Source organism: Vigna umbellata, chromosome 9 (assembly GCF_029865625.1).
Source record: "Vigna umbellata cultivar VRB3 chromosome 9, Vumbellata_1.0, whole genome shotgun sequence".
In the NCBI taxonomy this organism is placed as follows: domain Eukaryota; kingdom Viridiplantae; phylum Streptophyta; class Magnoliopsida; order Fabales; family Fabaceae; genus Vigna; species Vigna umbellata.
Genome location: NC_142173.1, coordinates 13,155,916 through 13,171,304, shown reverse-complemented (window position 1 = coordinate 13,171,304; position 15,389 = coordinate 13,155,916). Strand labels below are relative to the sequence as shown.

The 15,389-nt window shown below is 31.8% G+C and overlaps 1 protein-coding gene across 1 annotated transcript; it reads right to left on the bottom strand.

Annotated features, from left to right (window-relative positions):
- Window positions 1-1,373: 1,373 nt before the first annotated feature.
- Window positions 1,374-4,922, bottom strand: LOC124847456 (cell division control protein 2 homolog C). The gene is made up of 5 exons (XM_047324951.2): window positions 4,733-4,922; window positions 3,979-4,633; window positions 2,817-2,886; window positions 2,544-2,682; window positions 1,374-1,828 (listed from the first exon to the last, which is right to left on the bottom strand). Exons 2-5 carry the CDS (start codon window positions 4,619-4,621, stop codon window positions 1,736-1,738), a joined length of 945 nt encoding a protein of 314 aa, XP_047180907.1. The 5' UTR covers window positions 4,622-4,633; window positions 4,733-4,922; the 3' UTR covers window positions 1,374-1,735.
- Between the last annotated feature and the right edge of the window lie 10,467 nt (window positions 4,923-15,389).

Here is a 15,389-nt window from a genome sequence, read left to right as displayed (position 1 = left end):
AGATTAAAAAAATAATTAGAAATAAATTGATGGTTTCACAACTTATTGGAAAACAGCTTTTTCTAAAAGTTTTAGCGTTTTCATAATAAACAAATAACTTTCTTTTAAAATACCCAAAAAAAAAATTCTTTTATTGAACAAATAACACTTTTGTTTTGCTTGTATGAAGACGTTCCCAATTTCCCTTTGTAAATATATTACCAAATTTCCAACTTACGTAGTTACCAGAAATAGTTTATAAATACGGGTGATTTTGAATAATATATTACCAATCAAACACCATTACTTATACATATTATAATCATAACAAATTTATTATTCTAATACTAAATATTAAAATTTATTTAAAAACTATTAACTTTTTTAAGTATAAAACCCTTACAGTCTGTTTTGGTTAGGAAAAGAGAAATAAAAGATGAAAAAATAAACAAAATAGATGAGCATAAAATAAATTAAAAAAACAACTACTTAAATGAAAAAAAAAATGGAAAGAGACAGCAAGATGTAAAATAAATAAAAAGTGGGCTAAAAACATCAATTTCTCTTTATATGTACCCTACTAAACATACCCACTTAATTTTGCCAACCATTTTTCATCCCCAACCTCCAAACCAAGAATTCCATTGTAACATGAATAATGCCATAAATATTCTTTCTATTTGTCTCAATTATAGAACAGTATTTAACTATCAAGTAAAAGTACGTACAATAAAAAAAAAAGGAATATATCCATTATTTTTCCTACGCCAAAAGAACATATATAATCGCACTAACCTTTGAAATCACAAATTGTTGATTTTATGACAACCTTGTTCTTATATTAACATTTGCCCTTAACATGATTTTATTTTAATATTTTTGTGCGTAAAAAGTTAAAAAAAAAACATCAGATCTATTACTGCGATTATTTAATTAGATTTTTTTATATAAAAAAACTAAAATAAATTTTAATAAGAGATTCAAGTGAGGTATCGACAATGATATTTAAAAGCAGGGCAAGTAGACCATAAAATATTTGCGTTGACGTTCATTACCTAACCTTTAATTATGGTTTTCCATGTGGAAACTGGCAACTTCATAGCACGACAATTGCAATAAAACAATAACAACCGATTTTATATTCTAAACACTAACCTCTTTAAATAATTTATAAAATTAGGACACCGTACCAAGTAACCTCTGAAATATTCGACAGTTTAGTTTCTAACTAAATCTTATTGTTGTGCTAAAATATAATTTGAGAATTTTCTTAAAAATTTTAAAAACTACGCAACATAATTTGTCTTGGGAGCTAATTAATAAACTTTTTGACTTCAGGAACCATTTGAAGTTCAAGAATGAAACGAATGGTTATTCTTTCATAAACACACGTATACGAGTATAGTCATGGTGTATTCCTTTCAATTTCAACAGAAAATACAACCAACCCTAAGACGATTAGACATTAAGCACTGGGATAGTTAATACCACAATAATGGACTATCCTTTTCAATTTCGACAGAAACTACAACTTTTCAGGAGCATTAAGTTTTTTAAGGGTCCTACAAAGACTTTGGCAACCATGAACTGCCCTTAAGAGTGAACTGTTCATATATCACCAAGATGATGACGAAATATTACACACAAACTAAATTGGATATATATAAGCTCCATGCCATGAATACTTTTCATCGACTGCTATATAATACTGAATGAAGGGAACTTTTGCACGGAAACTTTCGACATAGAGGCAAAACTAAAATTGAGACTTGTCGAGACTGTCAAAGTAGGGATGATCAAGTGCTGCCTTGGCAGATATTCTCTCAGAAGGGTTGTACTTGAGCATTTTCTGCAGATGAGAGAAAATATATTGTTCAAAAGGGGGTGTTATATATGTATACGTAGTGCGTACAAAACTCAAGGTTAGCAACATATCACAGCTGGATCAGGTGATAGTATACAAGAAACTCCAATCAAGTGTGATAAGCCACATTAAGTGTATGATATATAACAAACTCCAGCCATGTGAGATAAGTTAAATTGACCACTCTAAAAATTAATTCAAATATACTTAATGCTTTTTTTAATAATTTTCTTGAACTCCTTCTATCCACTTTTATAGGACTTATCCACTTTTATAGGACTAGAAACCGTGCCACCCAAAATTAAAATGGAATTATGCTATTTTAAGTATTAAGGCAACCTTAATTGGCTTCAAAATTTCTTTATAGGCACCTGATATCCATGAGGAACCCACCCTGGTTTACAGCATTCTTTCCTATTGCACGTAAAATTTCTTTTTATCAATAGATACTACATCGAGATTACTTCATCACCAGGAAAAAGATACTTTGAGAAAAAAATGAAGCAGAGCACCTATGTCACAGTCTCAGACATATTTCGATTTTGTTCGGGTTGTTACGAAACAGAGAACACGTCAGAAGCATTTACGTGACTGGAAGTTATGTTGTACAAATATATACGTATATATTTATGTGAAGGACTGGATGGTTATGAATTCAGAAGCGTAGAGGATTCAAGAGAGGAAAAATACAAATACTAACCGACAACAGGTCCACTCCATCGGGTCCTAAGGTAGGTACATTCCTTGCCAAACTCTGAGGTTCCCACCGCGGGTACACATGCCAATCGCGCAGAGAAGTAACTCCTGGCCATTGCTCCTCCGTTGGAGTCCCCAACATCCTTGAGGGATCAATAATTAGTAAATAGCATAGTTGAATCAACAAACAAGGTATGAAAAGAAAAGACAGAAAAAAAGTGACTAGCTTCTAAGTTCTAATATTCCACTCAACTAAAAAATAAGTTTTCAGACATACTTGAATATGTGAATTAGCTGCTGGAACTCAGAATCCCCAGGAAAAAGCGCTTGCCTTTTCACCATTTCAGCTGCATAGAAACATACAAACAAAAAAAATGTCGAGGAATTTAGAAAGGAGTGTTGGGATTTACATTAGATAATCCGGAATCATCGTATTGAAATACTAGTTAACATAATATTAAGCAACTAATAAACATGTTTGGTTCTGCATATTTTCGGATGTGACTAATTGGAGTTCTAGTGTGAGTAAGTTTGTCTAAAAGTACCTCTTTAAGTTACATTAGCACGTTTTATTTTATATTTCTATTCCGTGAGTATACAATATGAAATTTCCATAAAAATATGAAAAGTTAGAGTCTAATGCACATTTAACTTCCATTTTCAATTCTTGTAGATTTTAGGAAATATTCCAGAGAATATTCAAATTTAACCAAACGCACTTGAAAAATACTCAATAAAAGGTTGTGTTTGTTTCAACGTATCTAGAAAGATTCTCGTAAGAGTGAACATAGGAATGCAAAATTACTATGTTTGTTACAAGTATTGAAAATAAAAACATTCCAGAAATAATTGATGTCTTACTTCCCATTTCCATTATGAAGAATGAGTATCTGCATTCACATAAAATGAATGTTATTTTCTATAATAATTACCCTTTCCAACTTTTTCCTTTTGACATTTTTTTTTGTTTCCCCATTTTTTTAATTAAATAAACTTAACATTTTTTAAAATACAAACAAACATGTTCACTAGAATAATACTTCCTCTCATAATATTAGCTATATCATTAGCATTGACAATTGATAATACAGTTTTAAATCCTACAGAGAAATTGCCTCTAACAATTTGAACCTATAATACTTCTGTAATAGTAGAATTTAAATCCAACTTAATTCAATAAAATGAAACTAACATCTAGTTATATGCTATAATTTGATCTATTTCTAGTTGTTATGGTCGATGGCGAGATCTTCAAATACAATTATTTACTAAAAAAAGTTTAGATAAAAACAACTATAATTTAGCACACTACTTCAAAAGTCAGATTTTATTGACAAAAATCCAATTCAAAATCTCTTTTGCAAGCACTCATTCATCCAAACTCAAACACAAACAAACTAGAATAAAGATAGTGAGAGAGGGAGTGGGTGTGGACTGACCAAAGATGCAGCCAACAGACCAAATATCAACCCCAGTGGAGTAATGCGTGGAGCCAAGGAGAACCTCGGGCGCTCTGTACCACAGAGTAACAATCTCATGGGTGTAGCTCTTGAGAGGGACCGTGAAGGCACGCCCGAGGCCCAGATCAGCGATCTTGAGAATCCCCTTCTGCTGGTCGAGGAGAAGGTTCTGGGGCTTGAGATCGCGATGCAGGACTCCGTGGCTGTGACAGTGCGCCACGCCCTTGCATAGCTGGAAGAGAAAGCTCTGAACAAGTTGGGGAGGGAGTGGCCTAGGGTTAGGGCCCTTACGGTGGGAATCGATGAACTTCTTGAGGTCAGTGTCAAGGTACTCGAAAACGAGGTATAGGATGGGCTTGGTGAGTGGGTTGGCGGAGGCCTTCTGGGCTTTGGGGACCTTATCCACGTGTTCTACAGATAGGAGGCGCACGATGTAGATGGATTGGGAGAGAAGTTGCAGAAGCGAAACCTCTCGGAGAGCCGTCGGAGGCACACCTTCTTCGTCCATCTCCAGACGCGTCTTCTTCAGCGCCACCACGTTGCCACTCGCTTTCTCTCGTGCCTTGTACACTTTCCCATACGTTCCTTCTCCCACCTTTTCAAGCTTCTCGTACTTCTCCATTTCGGTTACTCACTTCATCATCGATGGTGCATTTCATCAAACAGATAATCCACAGAATATGCAAAATGAAACTACGGAGACGAAATAGAGAGAGAGAGAGAGAGGACAAACCTGAGAGTGTTGTTGATGATGATAAGAGAGTGTAAGAGAGGCGCGGAGCCAGATTAGGGTAGATGATTGGGGAAAAGGCGAATTTGAATGTGAAACTGTGTAACGTAACGTTCCAGATCCAGTCTAAGAGGCGCCATTTTGATTTTCAAATATTTTTTCTTTTTTATTTTACTATATTTGTATCTTTCCATCAATATAATATAAAAAATTATAATCTTTTAAATGATAATTTTATATTTGTGTTTTAAAAATTAATTTTGATATTTTAAACATATTTTAAAAAATAAGTCAAATTTTGTGGCAACGCATTGCCATTGTGTGTGTGATAGCGTGTGTGTGATAGCGTGTGTGTGATAGCGCATAAATATGTGTACTGTATGAGTTGTGCTAACAGGAAGACTAGAAAATGCACTGCAGATTGCCTGCTCTGTAGTGTTTCTGTTTTTTCTCCACTCTTGTTCAGTACAAGGTACACACAGGTACCGACAAACTAAAAAAAAAAAATTAACTATAAAAGGAGAAATGTTTAAAATCACATGCCATTTAAAACCTTCCTAAATCCACATTTAAAATGCATTCTATTCTTTTTTTTCTTTTCTATAAAAGTTATATTATTTGTGTTTTAAAATAGAGCAAATTAAAATGAAAATTTGGTCCATGTCTTGATTTTAGAATTAGTTTCAAAACTAGTTTTCGAGACCACCTAGAATAATAAATTAGGTTAAATATGTTTTTTTTCTCTCAACTTTTTTTTATGTGAAATTGAAATTTGTTTTTTAATAAAATTTTGATATATTTTAATTTTTAAACTTTAAAAAATGCATAAATATAGTATTTTTAATCCAATTACGTATGTGTCAAACGCATTTATGTTAGATTTAAGTTATTTATACGGTTTAACATGTTCTCACTTCAATGTCAACCCCATAGAAGAAAAGGTAGGTCAGACCCATTAGCCTGTATTAACCTGGCATGTTTGGTATGTCAGTCTGTTAGGTTGTAGAACAGGTTAGCCGCAAGCTGACATATTCCATGTTTTAATATGTAAAACAGGTTGGCCTGTTATGGCCTGTATCATTAATTTATTTGTGTTATGTGGTTAATGTTCTCCTAAATTCAATAGAGAAAGAAACACAAACACCACAAAGAAAAAAAAACAACACAACACATCAATGAAACCAATAAAGCCACAACGAGGAACAAACTCAAAAAGGCTTAGAGTACCAAATATATAGTTTTACTTCAACAAAAACCATGGCAGACCACTTCCTCTTTCCCCTCCTAACTCTGTCAAATTGCAAACATAATAAAAACAGCTCAAAAATCAGCACGTCACAAACCAAGGAAAAACGTGTGAACGACGAGTTGTGACCCAGATTCGTTGTAACCTAATCGTTCATGCTTGGGGAAGAAGAATGTGAGGAGACAACGATCACACAGATTAGGGCCGCCACCACACCTGAAGACACCCTTAGTGTCACATTGCCTTCACGATCGAACCCACTCTTGCTACTAGCCTAACCAAGGGAGGAAGTTGCAGTCGTCACTCCTCTTTCTCCATGGCCATTCAACCTTTTTTCTTCACTTCTTCTCTTTTTATTTGATTCATAATATTGTGATTTTTTATTCTTCTTCATTTTTATTTGAGATGTTGATTATATATAGGACTCTCTGTTGGGATCTATTGGCCTTGTTTGATTTTTTCGAGAGTAATTTTGTGTTTGAGAGAAGAGACTAGGTCTAGAAATTCGAAATGGTGGAATAGAGGGAAATAGTGAGTTGGAGGTGTTGAAAAAATATGGACTAGATAGGCTGGCATGTTAGTCCATTAGCCCATCACGGGACAAATTGTATTTTATAATGCTGCCAAAACAGGTCATCCGACCCAACCCGACTTGACCCACCAATAGTTGGCTACTTAGTGAGCCAATCAAACCCGGTTCACTAATTAGCAAGCCGAAAAAATTTGAACCCGGCCCGACCCAACATGATTTTGTGGGTTAAACGGGTTGGCTCACTAAGTCACTTAATTTTTAAAAAAAATCCAATTAAAAAAATAACAAAAATTTAGGCAGATGACGTGTTATTTTGTAGGTATAATTATGTTGACGTGTTAGTGAATGGGTGCAGAGATGGAATTTAGGGGTGCACTTGGAATTTTTTGGGTCAGGCTCAAGCCCTATTTTCTCTAGGGTTTCTCTTTTTATTTTTCAGAAACGAAGGTCTCTTCTCCACCTTCATTAGCGGCAACTTTTCCCTCTGCATGACCAACGTCGTCATGCTTCCCTCTGGCCGGCCAAAACTGTCGCTAGCGGCATCGATCATCGCTAGAGACACCGCCAACCACTACGACGTTCCTCCCTCCGTGTGCGCTTGAGGTAGGCTCTAACATCGTGAAGCATCGTCAGTGACACCGTTGCTCGCACCTGTGTCGCTCGTCGCTGCAACGACACTGACTGATCTGGATGTCAGCGCCAACAACGATGCTCTCCCGCGCAAGTCACCGTTGCAACCAAGCCAGGGTCGTCGCTCCTCCTCACCGGCCAAAAGTGTCGTCACGGACCACCATCTTAGTCCTCTCATGCGCAGAACCAGCCACCGTGATGATCATCAAGCTTGGCCAGAGATACTGCCACCGTCCTTTGCAGCAGTTCAACCTTTTCGTTTTTCCCCTTTTGTGGGTGACAGAGGAGTTCAACTACTTCTATTCGAAGCTGAAAATCACTGTTAAGGATTTCTTTTCTTCTTTTTTCGGTGTTTCTCTATTTTGGTTGGGTTTGAATTTTCAAGTGATTAATTATATGAGGATGATGGAGATTTTCTAAGGTATGAGTGAAGGGGGTGATACTGGATGATGAATCTGAGTGTTACTGGGAGTGATGAATGAGGTTGATGAATTTGTTTGTGATGATGTTGTTGAGAGCAAGAATGAGTACTTTTTTTTGGCAGAGAAAATGAAAGAAGATGAAATTATGGAAAAATCAAGACCATGGTGCGTGAAAGGTGAATTACTTTCCACATCAGCCTCTAATTCACTAATACATGAGCACAAATACACCTACAAAATAACATGTTAACATTGTTTTCTGCCATATCATTAATTCCTTAACTATGTTTGTTTCTATTTAATAGAAGGGACTTTGTTGATGCAAAATTTACAAAGTGATGACGCATTTGACACTTTTTTTCAAAGGTTTGACCTAATTGACAAATTTGAGCAAAACAAAATAAGCTATTAAGCCTTTATAAAATGACTAACCCAACAAAAAATACTTATTAGAAAAATTAGGTGGATTGGTGAGTCAACCCTACTCACCCCGAGTCCAACTCGGATGAATCGGGTTCTTAGTGAGTCAGGTTCAAAATTAGCCTGCAGTGAAATTTCAAAAAAAAATTCAATCCAACTCAGTCTAAAACCGTGGTAGATCAATTTGACTCACGAATTCCAACCCATTTTGACAGAACTAGTATTTTATGACCCATAATATGTAAATGGTTAGTCCGTCTCGACTCACTTTTAATGGACCAAAAACGAATCGGACCAAAACAAGCCAAACTAACTTGTTTTGCTACTTTTAAGGACCATTGTCCTAATAACAAATGCATAATGATTTCTTATAGACTTATAAAACTAGTTTTGTAAAAACTTAGAAAACAGAGTATTAGAGTTCAGATCTGTTTTAAAATAATGAGTTAAATTTTTTAAGTTAAAATAATTCAATAAAATAAATAGAATTTCTTAAACTCATCTCATTACTTAAAACACAAATCATCTATCTACAACTCTTTCTCTTAACTTCCTTTCACTTCTCTCTAGATTATCTTACTTCTCGATCATCTATTTGACGATCAGGAAGTTCCTAGGAGATCATAGTTAAGTAACTCCAACATCTATCGATCAATTTCTGCTTTAAAGCAAGTAAGTTTTGGTTCCTTTTTCTCTTTTATTCTTAGTTTGAAATCACGTGAAGAGATTCTTGTTGCATGCGTTTTGTGACTTTTCCTCCTAGTTCTTTGGTAATCTGAGGTCCTAAGAACTCATTTTGTTTCCAATTCGGTGTTTTATAAGTGTTTCTAGAGTTTCTTGAGCTCTAAGCAAGGGTTTGATGTTTATAGAATTTCGTTGTTTTAGTGTAAGGTAAGGGAAACTAATCATCTAACTTTGAATTGAGTTGGTGGTGTATGTTTGGTAGTTATATGTATGTTAATTTGATTTAATTGTGATTTTAATAATTATGTTAGTGTTAATTCTTTTGATTGAGTGTATTAGACAATTGGATGATTAATTTCTGGTGTGATACAAATTTGGATGCTATTGCTGTCATGAATTGTATGTTATGGACTTGTATTGATGTTAGGAATTGGTTGCAAAGTTTATGGAGTAATGAATTGAAAATATATGGGTTTTGTAGTTAGAATGCAGGTTTTAATATGCAAGTTTGTGAAATAGTGTTTTGATTGAGAAATATAGTTTTTTCAGGACTAGTATAATGTTATTTGAGACTTGTTAGAGTGGTGAGATAACTAGAAATTGATATAGGAATATATAATAGTCTTTTCTTTACGTTTTAAGTGGTTTTACGTGCAAATTGGAGATTTGAGTAGTGAAATTTTTATGTAAGGGGTTCATACTGAATTAAGGAGTTTGGGGTTTGTGTTTAAGTTATTTAAAACTTGTCTAGACTTTTGATTTGCTAAAATTGGTGTTAGAAATGGTAGAATTGAGTTTAGGCAAGTTCAAAGTAGTCAAGTTGGGCTTTAGGTAGCTAATTTGAGTTAGAGAAATGTTTTTCAAATGTTTCTCAGTGCCTAGAAGGTCTTAGGAGTTACTTAAACTTGTATAAAGGGTAACAAAGATCAGATTAAAGGTGTATTAGGTTCTGGTGCGAGCTAAGCACCCATTGGACGCCTCCTGAATGCCCTTTATGCGTGAGCTCTAGGCTTAAGTGCCCCCTGAACGCCCCCAAGGCGCCCTTTTTCCTAGAAGAACTCACTCGAGCGCCCCCAAGCGCCCCATTTCAGTGAGTTTGGTGCTTGTGCGCCCCTTTATAGGCGTTGGGTATCCCTTTTCAGGCTCAGGGCGTCCCTTAGCCAACTTTTGGGTTTTTCAATTTTAGTTAGTCCTATGTTTTCTGATACATTGTTTTGAATCATTAATTTATGAGTAATGGTTTTATGTGTGTTTTGTGATAATATATGAGGTCGTATGTATATTTATATATTATATGGAAAGGTTGTGGAAATGAGTTCCAAGAAAGAATTTCTGATTGAAAGTATTTTAAGTATTGTAAGTATGAATTTAGGTAAATATAAATATGATTTTTTTCTTTAAATTATTATAAAAAATTGTATTTTATTTTTAAATTAAATTTTAAGTTTTTGTTTTTATTTTTTGTGAAAATAATTGTGATAATTATACTAGAAAGTTAGATTATAGTTTATTGTGAAATTTTGTTTCAGACACTACACAATTGAGAGAAAAAAATATTTCATGTTAGTTTCATAAAGTACAACAAATAAATACTTTTAAGTTTATTTTAGAGATAAAATATATATTTTTATAATAAATTAGAAAATAACATATTTAATTCTTAGAATAAATTATTTTTCACACTATCATTAAAAAATAAATTCTAAAAGTTTCATAATAACTTTTCACATTACAAGACCATTATATAGATTGGTAAGAAATATATAATGAACCATTTATTCCAAAAAGGTGCCTTGAATGTTATTGTTCTCATACACTTCCACATGCACTTGTTTCCTACCTTTGTTTTCGGTAGATAAATGGTGGTTGTGTTTATTACCTTTGGCATCACTAATGAAGCTTTTTCAAGGTTTTCATGTGATGGTATAAGAACAAATAAAATGTCGCTTTTTCTTCTATCAACAAAAATTGCAACAGCTTTAAACATGTACATAGAAATTTCTTTATGAAAATTATCTTCATCTTCTCCAAGTGTTTGAGCCAGGAAATCATGACACAATAAGAGGTAATTACCAATTTAACGGCTGTGTTTATGATACACCTTTTGAACAATGTTGAATCTTGATTACTAATTTTGATCATCAAAACAATAACTTTTAAATTAAACATAATTTTTTAATGTTTAATTTTGTAGCTAAAATTATTAAAGTATATTTTTTTACATTTTAAATTAACTCTTTTTTCTTCAACATTTACTTTAAATGTAAGAAAAAATAAATACAAAATAATTATATCCTCTTAATCAACAATAACATTGATTGTTATTTTTATTTTCAAGAAAAAAAAGTTTGAGATTTGACAAAACGAATTTATAGTATATAAATGAGTGTAAATTATTTTTTATAAACTAATTTTATAGCATTGAAAAAACTTATATTATATTTCTTAGTTTAATATCGAAGTCATGAGTTTGAGTCTATTTTATTGAGATTTGTTGTTTGTTGAATCTATCATATCATTCACTATGAAATTAATATCTGACTATCTATAATATCCAGTTTCACGCTTGAGATGTATCTTTATATGAGAATAGGTTAAAGATTTCACATTGACTAAAGATGAAACGAGTTTATACAATTGGAAGTAGAGAACATCTATTTTTTACTAAATCTCACCCTAAACATAAATAATCAAGGTATTAAACAACTTCAACCTTAATAAACTAATACACTATTTTTATTATATTCATTGTAATATCTTATCTTGAAATCGTTATAACTTAGATGTAACATATAATAATAAAGACAACTAAATATTTCTAAAAAAATATAAAATTTACACAAATGGTGGATTTTTAAAAATGTTCTATAATTATTTAATAAGTTTTCACAACAATAATAAACTTTAATAATGTTTCTTAGATAATTTTATTGTTATTTTAATTTGATATAGAGTAATTAATACAATTTTAATACACTAAGGTTTTTAGTGTGTTATTTTAGGTTTTTTTTTTTTTACGTATGAGGTTATGTAATTGTGGAGTAAAAGTCATACGTTGTATTTATAGAGTAAATTTACATATATTGACTTAATAAATGTAAATGTATTGTTGTATGTATAACAATAAATATACGAATGTTGAAGTGACAATAGATATGAAATTTTTTATTTTTTATTTCTCAAGCACCAAATTTCTTCTCCTTCTCATTTTTTTTCTTTATCTAATAGATCTAAAATTATATAAACAGTAAAACATGTAATAAATTTAAAATTAATTAAATATTTAATATAAATAAAAAAAATTATAAAACTCACATTCAATATAAAAAAACATTCATGTATAACAATGAGTTATTCCATAAATGATCGCATTCACTAATACTACAGTGAGAAAGATAAGAAACTAATTTTAATGTAAAAAATGTTTGGAGGGAACTATGTTTCCCAGTGAACTGCATACAAAAATAACCAAAAATGTAATTTTTATCACTAATAAAAGCCTTAATTTGCATAAAATGATCAATGTTGTTAAGGGAAACTTTGCACAAAAAAGAAAATGAGAAGAAATAAAAATTGTAAGTTTTTTTCAAACACATTTACATTTATCATATAATCACTAAAATAAATTTATAACTAACTTATAAACGTTAGAAGTAAACTTTTTTTATGTTTTTTATGTTTGGCGTTTCTGATGTAAACATTGATCATTTAATTAGAAAAATATTACTGCACGTTTTTTTTTTCTCAAACTTATATGATAGAGGTAAATTCGATTACATGGTAAATTTTTTTGTCTTGATGATATTAGATAATAAAATTAAATATTAATATAATATATTAAAATATTTATTATATAATATATAAGATTAATTATATTTTACTTTTAAACAATCATGATAGTAATTTATGCAATACTATACTTTTATTATGATTCAATAAATCCCAAAATAATTTACTACAAATTTTAAAATGTTAATACTAATAAGAATATAAGTATTATATAAATAAAAATCATTAAATTATTATGATAATAAGTAGTGATAGATCAAATGACACATGTGTAAGTTACATTAACACTATTATAAATTAGTCTAAAAAGTATTCATAAAATATACCACTTTGAAGAATATTTCATACAGATTAGTTATATAAAGTAAAATTAATTTTAAATAGTTTTTTTTTTCTGTAAAATGAACTTATTTTGATTTTGATCATAATGAAAAAGTTACTTATTTTTATTTTTATTTTTCTATGAAATGAAAAATTATTATTTTTATTTATTATGAATATTTTTATTGTTTTCATCTTCCAAAATTTTGAAATAGTGAGTTTTGATCCTTAACATTCATTTAAGTATAAATAAATACTCGTAAACATCACTGTATCATTTAACTTTTTAGTGAATGCATAACTAATTAACAAGTGTCACATAATACTGAAAAATAAAATAATAAATTTTAATTTTAGAGAGACTAAAATAATAAATTATAGATATCATAACTAAAATATATTCATTTTACATTGATTACAAATATATTTAAGCCAAAAAATTATATTAATCTTTGTAAATCAAAAATATGTATGTAATACATAATTTTTTAAAATATATTGAAATTATTAATAACGCAATACTGGATATAAATTACGTTCATATAATTAAGTTTTTCGTTTTATAAATATACAATAACGTGTTATTTGAATACATAAATTATTTTATTGTTGTGACATAGTATTTATTACAATTTAAAACAAATATTTAAGCTTTTATATTTTAATAGTGTGCATTTGTGTGAGAGTATGTGTAACATCTCAAAATTTATAAGTCAGCAACTATATAATAGAATATTCACATATATTAATATATCAAATCAGTCTTACAGTAAGGAAATAACGTACGCTCTTGGCCGAACGGCCTTACATAGATACATCAAATTTTACGAGAGTTCACTAGGCAATAAGAACGAACGGTTTACAAAATTATCATAAACAAAAGGGCGTTCGTTCTAAAACAACTCACTAACATAAATAAACTAACATATAACCGAACGTTCTATGGTTTGGCCTTCACTTCAATCTCCACTAAACTCTCTTCCGCCAGAATTCCTTCTTCAAGCGTTTCTTCCAGAGATGCATCTCCCTCTGCTCACATCCACACGGATGATCATTGCAAAGACAAGACGGACGTACAAATACAGACAACACAATGGAAAACGAAGGGTAAGCTTATTGAATTTAATTCAAGTAAAACATACATATACATCAAACAAATTAAATAAGTCATAACATATGCTTCAATCAATTCATTCACTCAATCAATTCCTGATACTAGACTGACTGTCCGGACTGTATGAATTCTGTGTAGCTACGACGTTCGTGCACCCAGGTGGTGTAGTAACTGGCATTTATCATCAGCTGCCACCCGAGGTTATTCCCTTCCATCCAAAGTACCCCCAAGGACTAGGACCTCCTGCCGTTCCCACACATGACATACTCCCCTCTACGTGAGGACGAGCACTCACGGAACATCAGGATGAATCGCCAGCTAAGCTTTGTCCACATTCATACTTTACCAATCTCAATTTCCATCCAAGAGTCGTTCCTCCTTGGAACGCTCGTTCAAAATCCACAACCATAATTTTACTTCTTATACCGTTCGTTCATTACAATAAGTTCTCTTAATAACATTTTCATTCTTTATTCCACTTTCATAAAATGACGAGCGTTCAGACCTCTTAAGAGTGAGGACGAACGTTGACACACTACAGAGAAATCCTCTTTCCTGAACAGAAGGAAACGAACACTTTCCAATGACGGACGTACGACCACTTGAATCAGTGAACTGAACTGATTCTAGAACAATTCGAATGATACTTAGAATAATTTAAGTACATAACTATAGATAGAATCCAAGTGGATAGAAAAACTGCAAGGTGTTTAAATATTGATACTGAGTACGATTTAATTACAGAGACTAACCGCCAGTCAATGACCGAACGCAGTAATAGTTATTTGTTTGATAATTGGACGAACGCTATTTACATACGTTTGGTAATCGAGTGTAATGACGAGCGTTCGGTATAAGACCGAGCGCCACTTGATACGTACGTTTTGGGTCGAGACCCATCACTAACTCAATATATTTGAAAATAGGATTTTTCACAAGTTATAATGATGAAGTTACATTTTTCACAATATGACTAAGTGTTTGAATATATTTTCAGGCTTCTCAAATCTCTCACACAACTCTCAAGATATTTACGTTTGGCCGAACGCTCAAACGTAAAGCTATATATAAGAGGGCGTTCGTCCTGCACGAGAATTCTTTCCAAAAGAAAGGATTCAGCTTTTTCAGAAAAGTTACAGAGAATACCGAACGGTCAAGGACCGTTCGATAACGAACGTTTGTTATCATACAAATCTCATATTCAATTTCTCACTTACAGTAAACTCATTTTCCAGTATAACTTTCATACAATTAATTAAGCATATCATAGCAAAATCTACAATTTTCATGCATCATCTCATCATACAGTTCACAATTCAGTTTAATCCAACCATAGAACATTTCATCATTTACATACAATCAATTCAAGATCATATTCATACACCAAAAATCCACTTATCATAAATCATTCTTCATTCAACACATAACGCACATGCAGTACAGAAAATCACAAGCATTAAACTGAATAAGCTTCCCTTACCTGGATTCGTGACTGAAACGTC

Coding starts and splice junctions, on each gene's coding strand:
- LOC124847456 (XM_047324951.2), bottom strand. CDS start 4,621: ATGGAGAAGTACGAGAAGCTTGAAAAGGTGGGAGAAGGAACGTATGGG. Junction 2,683..2,816: donor CAGCTAATTCACATATTCAA/GTATGTCTGAAA, acceptor TGATCCCTCAAG/GATGTTGGGGACTCCAACGG. Junction 1,829..2,543: donor ATGGAGTGGACCTGTTGTCG/GTTAGTATTTGT, acceptor TCTCATCTGCAG/AAAATGCTCAAGTACAACCC.